Source organism: Xyrauchen texanus, chromosome 31 (genome assembly GCF_025860055.1).
Source record: "Xyrauchen texanus isolate HMW12.3.18 chromosome 31, RBS_HiC_50CHRs, whole genome shotgun sequence".
In the NCBI taxonomy this organism is placed as follows: domain Eukaryota; kingdom Metazoa; phylum Chordata; class Actinopteri; order Cypriniformes; family Catostomidae; genus Xyrauchen; species Xyrauchen texanus.
Window position 1 is genome coordinate 37,875,087 of NC_068306.1, and position 9,904 is coordinate 37,884,990.

At 36.9% G+C, this 9,904-nt stretch overlaps 1 protein-coding gene across 4 annotated transcripts in view; it reads right to left on the minus strand.

Annotated features, from left to right (window-relative positions):
* LOC127625432 (transcription factor 7-like 2) overlaps window positions 1–8,568 on the minus strand; it is a 91,503-nt gene extending 82,935 nt beyond the window's left edge. For all 4 annotated transcript variants that reach the window (XM_052100730.1, XM_052100728.1, XM_052100727.1 and 1 more), the window contains exons 1-3: window positions 8,240–8,568; window positions 8,077–8,143; window positions 6,929–7,032 (exon numbers count right to left, since the gene is read on the minus strand). In XM_052100730.1, coding sequence (XP_051956690.1) covers window positions 6,929–7,032; window positions 8,077–8,143; window positions 8,240–8,422 — 354 coding nt within the window. In that variant the 5' untranslated portion in view covers window positions 8,423–8,568. The remainder of the gene's footprint in view (window positions 1–6,928; window positions 7,033–8,076; window positions 8,144–8,239) is intronic.
* Window positions 8,569–9,904: the final 1,336 nt, after the last annotated feature.

Genomic DNA, 9,904 nt, shown 5'->3' on the forward strand with positions numbered 1-9,904 from the left:
CTGGGTAAAAATAAAGATTTTATGATTTTATGACATTTACTTTAAAATGCATTAAAATTTTGGTTGTGTTGATTATTATATCTGTCAAATAAATAGCAATTGAACTGCATATTTTTGGCCATTCATTCATTTTTAAAATGTATATTCTCACAGTTTAACAAGTTAGAAGTTTCCCTGTATTATTTATGTCATTAGAGAATTTGTTTTTTATGTATGCAAAATGGGCCTTATAACTGATTTATATCCAAATGAATCAGAATCGCATCAGATTGAATCGAAAACGAAAGCATGTGAATCAGAATCAAACCAAATCAGAATATGGATATTGATGCTCAGCCCTTTTTAATACTAAAGCATACTTCGGTTTTCCGTGTGCCAGTCCATCTCGCATACAGTTGCTCCTACAGTTGACTATCCGCGTGTAGCCCGCGTCTTTTGCCCATTATCTTGAGTTGCCCCTTGAGTTGACGGTAGAGTATCTAAAGAGTATCACCAAGCAGTCGTAGTGTGCAAGGGTTGAACTTGTCTGTATGTAAGAGTTTGTTTAGATAAAATGGTTTAAGTGCCCGACTGTTCTAAGATGTACCGGTGCGTGGAAAAACAGTCTAGCCAAGCCTTTAGGGTTATGGGTTTGTTCAAATCTTTTTCAGGTGAATGGCACATTTACTTATGATATCACTGCCATGACTACAACAGAATACAACAGTGACCCTCATCATTAAACACTATTTCCTCTCCCCCACCCCTGAGTATTTCAATGGCCAGACTTGAGTCTCTTCCCACCCTGAAGCCTCACAAATGGGCCTGGGGGGAGGGACACCTCCACACCTGGGTGAGAACAAGCATCAGTCACCCGAGACCCCCAGTCTCCTCAAAATCATGCACTGCTGTTTTTCAGGCATTTAATTTCCTTCCGGTAGACAAAATAGCATCTCAGATCATAAATACATCATTGATGGTGTGTTGACTGACATTAATGACTGTCAGAAAGTGTTGGTTGCCTTGAGGTGGGGGATTTTCTTTCACTTTTACTCGAAGATGAGAGGTGAGCTGATTCATTAAGAGAATGTTTTTTGACGACAAGAGGTACAGTAGCACAAACACAGATATGACACAGAAGCAGAATATGTGCTGGGCATCGGTCTAGAGCTAAAACAAAAGCCTCAAGGTGGTGAAAATTCAAAAAGGTGAGAGGTCCTCAGACTATGAGTGATTTGAAGAAGATTTCAAAGAGTCAACAGTAGGAGTCTTCCAATAAATCTTGTAAGAAATTATGATTTTTGATTCATTTGGGGTCCTATGTCAAGCCTCCATATTTGGGTGATCAGCTTCCTGTGGTTTAACTCAACCACACATCCGTATATAAGCCCGATCTAGACACTTTTTAGTGGCCCGACTAATGCCATGACTCACCTGGGTGACACATCCCAGTCGCCTACTTGTTAACACTTGACAGACAAACGGTACTGGTTGCTGAAATTTGCTGGGAGTTAGGGGTTAACTATAGCTCCTTTTCCATTATAAGGATGCCAGTTCCAAATCTGGAACAGTTTCATGCATTTCCACTGTATAAAAGTTGGTTCTGTTGCAGAACTGGCTCTGCACCGGCTCGTAAAACCGGTGGATTTTAATTAATATCTACACTGCCATTCAAAATTTAGGGTAACTTACTCATTCTTTAATTTGTTCTTTTTTTCTTCTTCACATTTTAGAATAATAGTAAAGTCATCACAACTATGGAATAATAGAAATATGGGAATTATGTTTTAACTAAAAAAAATCCCAAATCAATTAAAACTATGTTATATTTTATCATCTTCAAAGTGGCCACACTTTGCCTAGATTTTGCCTTGACATTTTCTCAACCAACTTCTTGAGGTATCACCCTGGGATGCTTTTTTTCCCACAAGTCATCCTTTTCAAAAACTTTTTAATAAATACAATTTTAGTTTTGTAATTAAATTAATATCTTGGCACAATTATATTTTTGTCTACAAAACTAATTTCAAACATTTAAGCATATGCCTTCAGATCAAATCTCAGGTTTTTAAGATCATGCGAAACATTTCAGGCAAGTGACCCCAAACTTTTGAATGGTAGTGTATGTCAAAATGCACAGAGGCTCCACTTTATTTATACCTTGTTCTTGTTAGGGTTGTGAGATGAGAATCTTTATTTTTTTTATTCCAGAAACAGTATGATTTTCATAACTTTCGGTTTCGTTAATGGTTCCTGAACCTGCAATTTTCCATAGATGCAGACTGACCGTCATACTAAAATACTCAGCATTTCCTGTTGTGCTACAACATATTTAGCATTAAAGCTGCACCTCTACTGAATCTACAGTGAAAAATATACTGCATGACCAGTGAAGTCCGATTCCCAAAAATGAAGAATCGGTTCTTTTGAATTCATGATGTAAAGCAAACTATGCAGCCACAGTAGTCTGCTTCCCCAATCTAATGAATCGGTTCTTTTGAATTCAAGATGTGAAACAAACTGCATGTCCAGTGTAGTCCGATTCCCAAAAATGAAGAATCGGTTCTTTTGAATTCAAGATGTGAAGCAAACTGTGCATCCACCGTAGTCTGCTTCCCCAATCTAATGAATCGGTTCTTTTGATTTCAAAGTGCAAAACAAGCAATTTGTCCACCAAATCCCGAAGAATGAGTGTTAGAATCAATTATCAGATTGCATTTATGCCTCTAAATTATCTGTGTAAAAATATTTTTTAACATGAATTGTATTACATTTATTTCTGATTTGTTATATCTGCTCTATCGAAATCTGAAATTATCCTATCATTTGGCAACATACTGCTGAAGGCAGTTAATGCAACAAGAACAACATTTCTTATGTCCAAATAATGCTTTCTTAAAAGTACTAAAAGAATCTGGAACTGTTAAGGAACCGGAATCATTCAATTCCTTTCGATTTCCCATCCCTAACACTTGTTAAAAAAAATATTTCACTGGCAAAGCTGTTAAGGGACTGAATCAAATTATCCCTGTTAAAAAAAAAAAAGAGCTCAAAACTTGTTACACTTGTTTGTGGGCATGTTCTGAAGTAACATAGTCAGTTGTTGCATCATTCAGCACAACAACAGCACTGGTGAAATAGCGGTACATGACAGTAGGCTCATAACCTGATAATATTTTTGTCTTATTTATGCCAGAAAAATCTGGTGAACGGCCCAGATTGAGTGACTTCTGCAGCTTGCTGTGACATGTTAAAGCATGGCATGCCTTAAACACCTGTCTCTCTCGCTCGCTCTCTCTCGCAGCGGAACACAACTGCGGCAATAATTATATCTATAAACACCTGAGGGGATCGGACGCATTTTAATAATTCACAAATATTTCCGGTTCCATAAATGCCTGTGTAGATTCGTCCACAGAGGCTCTCTTTAAATGGCCCCACTTCAAAGACTTGTGGAATATGTTTTTATCCATATTTGTATTTCAATATGAGGACCAACTCATTGCCTGATGTCGTGTTGAATGTTTTAAAGAGATGCTCCAATGCCATCAGCGATCCATATATCACACGTCCCCTGTATGAATTATTTACTTTGGAGGAAGTCAGAGGATGGTTAATTTGCAATATGACAAATGTATAAGCGTTTAAGACTCCAGTATTCCAGTGATACATCATGTAGTGATTGAAGCCACAGAATGGGTTAAAGAGCTTTCTTCTTAAAGAGTGTGTAATCCTGTGTTTGTTACTTATCGTTGTCAGTCAGAGGGGCAAAGCAAGGGTCCTAGAGCTTCTTTGGATGGATTATGACACAAAGCCAGTGTTCATCTTTTGTTTACCCAAAGACTAAAGGCTGGCTGAACAAGCCCCGATCAACATGAGCTCACAGCTCAAGAGTTTTAGCTGAACTCAATCTCTCGGTCTTCGGGAAAGAAATGCACATTGAGTTTGGATATTTTACATGAAACATATAAAGGGATCAGCGATTATGTTGTAAAATCAGCAGGATTATATTTTCTGAGAATGTTTGATTGGTTAATCGGGCTTAGTTAGTGCATTGTGGTTAGAAAAGATGTATTTTACAGGGCCTTCCAAATGAAATCTAGTACTATCTCCACATAAAACAATAGAATAAGAAATGATCACTAATCCTTTACCGTCACAGTGATGGAGCACAATCCTTGGAATTCAACTAATAGGCATCTCTTTAATGTTACGCTTTCTCTTGTCTGTGGAAAACAACTCAAAGAAAGAAATATGTACGTAGAGGACATGAAACTTAACTAAACAAGCCAAGGTCAGAAATTAACCAATGCATGGGGCAAAAATCCCTCAGAAAGTGACAATATTTTCCTAGATATTTAAAAATGTGCGGCAAATATTTTGAATATGTCAATTAATCAGTTCTATACTATGTGTATCGAGTGATGGTTTGGTGCCTCTACAGACACTGTAGTGACCTGCAGTTGTCAAACATCAGCTAAACAGTTGAATGTGTAGCTAATATGACGTGGTTAATTAAGGTTAATTGATTCAAGCCATCCATGGTAACGAGAATACATATGATAAATCAATCCAGGTGACTGATTTTGCCACTTAATAAAAACAAAAATGTTGATTTTGAAATCAAACAAACACTGAATGAAAGTGCCCTCTAACCTACGCTAACGTGACCAACGATGATCAAGCCATTTCCCATGTGATGTCTTCATCCTGTCCAGGAGCTCATGAACATTCACTGTTATTGCTCAACAGTTAAAGCTGAGAAAGACCTTGATGATTTTTTTAAAATCCCCTTGTCATGATAATGACAACATCGAAGCCATATTGTCACTAACTGGCATTCCAGATTAATTTTCATGGACCCATCAGCAATATTGCATTCAGATACATTAGATCTGCAATCTTTAGTGTCCATTCTAACTCGTATAGAATAGTGGATTTTGCACATGAATATTTCCTAATGGATCTGTTCATCATCTATCTAAAGAAAAAATATAATCTTGAGAAAAGAAATAGGATATTCTCCCGCAAGTTATTAAACAGCCTGATTCCCATATCACAAAGTTTAAATCAAAGATTAACTAAATTTACCAGCCAACACACAAAACATACAACTTCCTATTTACTGCTGAAAAAAAGGGTACAACATTTTAAGGTACAGCAGCTGTCATTGAGATGGTACCCTAGTTTTGGGTAGCCTATACACTCACAGAGCACTCTATTAGGAACACCTGTGTACACCTACTTATTGATTCAATGCTCTAACCAGCCAATCATGTGGCAGAAGTGCAATGCGTAAAATCATGCAGATACATGTCAGACGCTTCAGTTAATGTTAACATCAACCATCAGAATGGGGGAAAAATGTGATCTCAGTGATTTGAACTGTGGCATGATTGTTGGTGCCAGACCGGCTGGTTTGAGTATTTCTGTAACTGCTGATCTCCTGGCATGCACAACAGTCTCTAGAGTGTAAAGAGAATGGTGCTAAAAACATCCATCAAGCTGCAGTTCTGACGAAGGAAATGCCTTCTTGATGAGAGAGTTCAACGGAGAATAGGCAGAATGTTTCGAGCTGATAGAAAGTCTACGGTAACTCAGATAACCGCAATTGTACTGAGCAGAATAGCATTTTAGAATGCACAATGTATCGAACCTTGAGGCGGATGGGCTCCAACAGCAGAAGACCACGTCGGGCACTTCATTCAGACCATAGTGTTCCTAATGAAGTGCTTGTGAGTGTATATTTGTACCCTTAAGGAGGCAAAAAGGTACTGGCCAGGTGCATTCTTTAACAACAACATACAAATGTGCATTTAAAGGTACAAAATATCTACTTATAGGGTACAGTTATACACCAAAGGGTTATACATTTTAACTAGCGGTAAAGGTTTCACCGTAGTGATGGCCCTTGTACCTTAAAAGGACAATTTTTTTCTGAGAGTGTTCAATCAAAATGCAGTCAAATACGTTAAGTTATAAGTCAGCTGTGTAATATAACCTTATAACTGCATCTACTGAAACAATACTATTCGGCAAAAAAAAATAAACAGTGTGCAAGTCTTCAAGGGATGATGATATAAAGATTTGACTTAGTTTCAGCAAAACATTTTCATATTAAAACTTTTCAAGGACCCCTTCCTACAAACTACAATCAAGCTTCAGTTACAGTAAAAAAAAAATCTTAATTAAAACACCTTTGTGATATTAATGTAATTACAACACCAAAATCACAGGGTGACACTGATCGCTGATAAAAAATAAATGATCAAAATCAACATCAGATTCGTTCATTATCAAAACTGCCTAAAAAATGATGATGTAAATAAAGTACAAAGAGGTTGAGAAATTGTGTAGCTATATTGTACATACAACTATTGAGAAAATACTTGAATGTAACGCAAGTAATTTTGCCACGTTTGCCATCTTGCTATGCGTAAAGTATGTACTGGAGTAAATGTCTGTGCAACTAGACACTAGCCAACTTTAACACCAACCGCAAATGTAGTCTATCATTGATTTACATCGAAATACGTCTTAAGAGAGTTGCCAGGTTTGTGCATCTGTATAAATACTCATACACATGCAAATACACATACACACGATTACATATTGTTCATTATATTTTGTGACTATGATTATTCAAGGTCTCATATGACATAAAGTACCGCATCAGTAAAGTAATCCCGGTGACAAATGATAAAGTGTATGCACCGTATAAAGTTTGACACATCTAAAGAAGTACATTGATGTCTTCTAAGTTTGGCATTAAAATCAAAGCAATGGTTCTAGTGGGCATACAGAACATCTATTGAGTGCAATTACAGTGCGGCACAGCAAATTTAGCAAAACTTCATCAAGGTCTCCTGAACTTAAAAACACACCTGGACTTCAAATGATAAAACAGCAAGAGAATAACAGCAATGAAGCATGAAGAACCCAAACTTACAGATGGTGAGACAGGTCCATTTGGTAGATATGGTTCAGGCAACATCAGATAAGGGTATCCAGAATACGGAGGTTTGTACATTCCTCCATCTTGATGTTTTGGCACTGGAGGTGATAGAGAGATACAGACCAACCATAAAACTTTGGAATGACTGTGAAACACTTGAAAACTAGTGGTCAATGTAATTTCTTTGAAAAACTTTGTAAGGTTGTTCGATCACATTGTAAACCCTTAATACTAAATACGTTTGCTTCTGTTTGTTGTATGTTTATTCATAAACCTTCTTGTAAATATACTATGATGAACAATCACAGATCCTCCACTAAGCAGTTTTGATTCTGGAGCACAAATAACAGAAATAGATCTAGAACATACTTGATCAACAAATCAATAGAATCTTAAATGACGCAGATTTCCGCTTGAACATTCACTTCACACACACACACACACACACACACACACACACACACACACAAATATTTATTTAGCTAAAGGATTACTTCCCTCAGACTTTTTTATTCTATTTTTCGTGTTTTTATAGAATGCTTATTATAATAAATATAGACTACCACCTAAATAACTTCATTTATGAATATTTTTTGGCTTTGAGGATATCTCCAATGAGTTTTAGTCAGATTTATTTAAATTATGAGACAAAGTTGTCCCCAAAGTATAGCCAAGTAGGCCTACACACACACACACACACACACACATTGACTTATAAATGAGGACACACACAACAGCGCTATTGTTTCTAATAAGCGAAAACTTAACAAAACATTATTTAGTCTATTTATAATTTTGAGGAAGTCCACAAAGGGAGGTTTTGTCAGATTTAACTAAAGTATATCGAAGTAAACAAGCACACGTAGCTTTTATAGATTACTTATGCTTTTGTATAAAGTTAATTATCATGGCTACAGGCAACAACAAACTCCACACCACACCTTTTTAAATTTTAACGTAAAAAAATACTTTTTTTTTTAGAAATGATTTTGCAGCTGAGCACGTCCTCAAAAACAGATTTTGTCATATTTAGCTAACTTCTTATGGAGTTTAGTCCCCAAACTGTTACTGACTACACACACACACACACACACACACACACACACACACACACATCCACACACTTGTATGTATGGTCTTACCGTCGTCCAGATGTTCTCGTTTATCAGTGTAAAGTCTTTGATCCGCCTGCTGACCTCTCCTGATTACCTGCTCATCACACACACACATTATTTCACTCATATAAACACACAGAACTCACATATAAACGTGTCTTGTAACGCATTTATAAGCTGAAAGTCTTACGGCAGAGTGTGAGTTCTGGCTGATCTCTGACTCGTTGACCAGAGATGATTTGAGATCAGCCAGGTCGCTCTCCGTGAACGCGCTCTCGCGGATCTTCTCGTCGTGATCTCCTTCATCTTTAAACGCGATCATCTCATCATTCGCCCCGAGATCATCCCCCCCTCCACCGTTCAGCTGCGGCATATCAGATGCTGATCAACACGCCAACTTTATCAATGGAGTTTGTGTCGTTGTCGTTGTTGTGGCCGTTTTGTGCGATCAGAGGATCCGTTCACACGCGAGAGAGGAAAAGTTCGTTGTGCTCTGAGGATCCGTGCGACTTGAAAGTAACAAACACTCGCGCTTTAGAGCAGCGAAGATCAAAGGGTCCGACGGGTGATTGACAGCTTCAATGAGCTCGGGGGGGTCCGCTCTTAAAGGGACACGACACTATTATTCATCACCCTCTCAACACTGAAACATTTCACCTTAACACACCTCCTCTGTTTTTTTTTTTTTTACTAACCAACCTTAATTTGACACTGACAAGATAATTGTCCTTAAAAGGATAGTTCACCCAAAAATGAAAATTCTCTCATAATTGTTTCATCCCTGATTGATGTGTTAAACTTCTTTCTTCTGCAAAATGGCAAATGAAGATTGTCAGAAGAATATCTCAGCTCTGTTGGTCCTCACAATGCAAGAGAACGGTGGCCAGAACTTTGAAGCACCAAATATCACACACAGGCATCATAAAAGTAATCCATAATACTCCAGTAGTTTAATCAATGTTTTCTGATGCGATCCCATTTTGTTTTGTATGAGAACAGACCCAAATTTAACTCCTTTTTCTCTATAAATCTTTACAGACTTCTTGGCAATCACTATTTCTAGCTTGATTACACTTCCTATAGTGCCATCTAGAGGTCTGCACATGTGTCAAGTACTAGAAAGTGTAATTGAGCTTGAAATCATGATGGTGCCTCCAGACTACAATTGCAAGATTTATAGTGAAAAGGGAGTTACATTTTGGACTGTTCTCACCCAAAACAATTAGATCGCTTCAGAAGAAATTGATTTAACCTCTGAAGTTGTATGGATTACTTTTATGATGCCTTTATGTGATATTTGGAGCTTCAGATATCTGGCCACCATTCACTTGCATAGTATGGACCTACAGAGATGAGATGTTCTTCTAAAAATCTTCATTTGTGTTATGCAGAAGAAAGAAAGTCTTGAAAGAAAGAAAGAAACATCTGGGATGACCAGATGAGTAAAATATAATTTTTGGGTGAACAATCCTTTTAAAAGCAAAAGAGAAAGCAGTTTACAGAGTAAAGGATATTACTTATATTATTTTATTATCATTAATTACTATAGTAATAATATAGTAATATACAGTGTACACCATGAGACATGGTGTTCCTATAATGCAGTACAATATAATACAATACATACAATAAAGTACAGTGTACTACTTACTGCACTATTGTATAGTAGGCTATACACTATAATAATTCTATTTACATTTCAGCTCGACACTTTTACTGTGTACAACACATTTGTTTGACTGTGTTTGGGTAACACTTTACATTACACTGTCTATTACATGTTCTAAAATTAATAACTTTTTAATATTACTAGTTACATTTGTTTATAAGCAGTTACACATTATAATGTATGAAT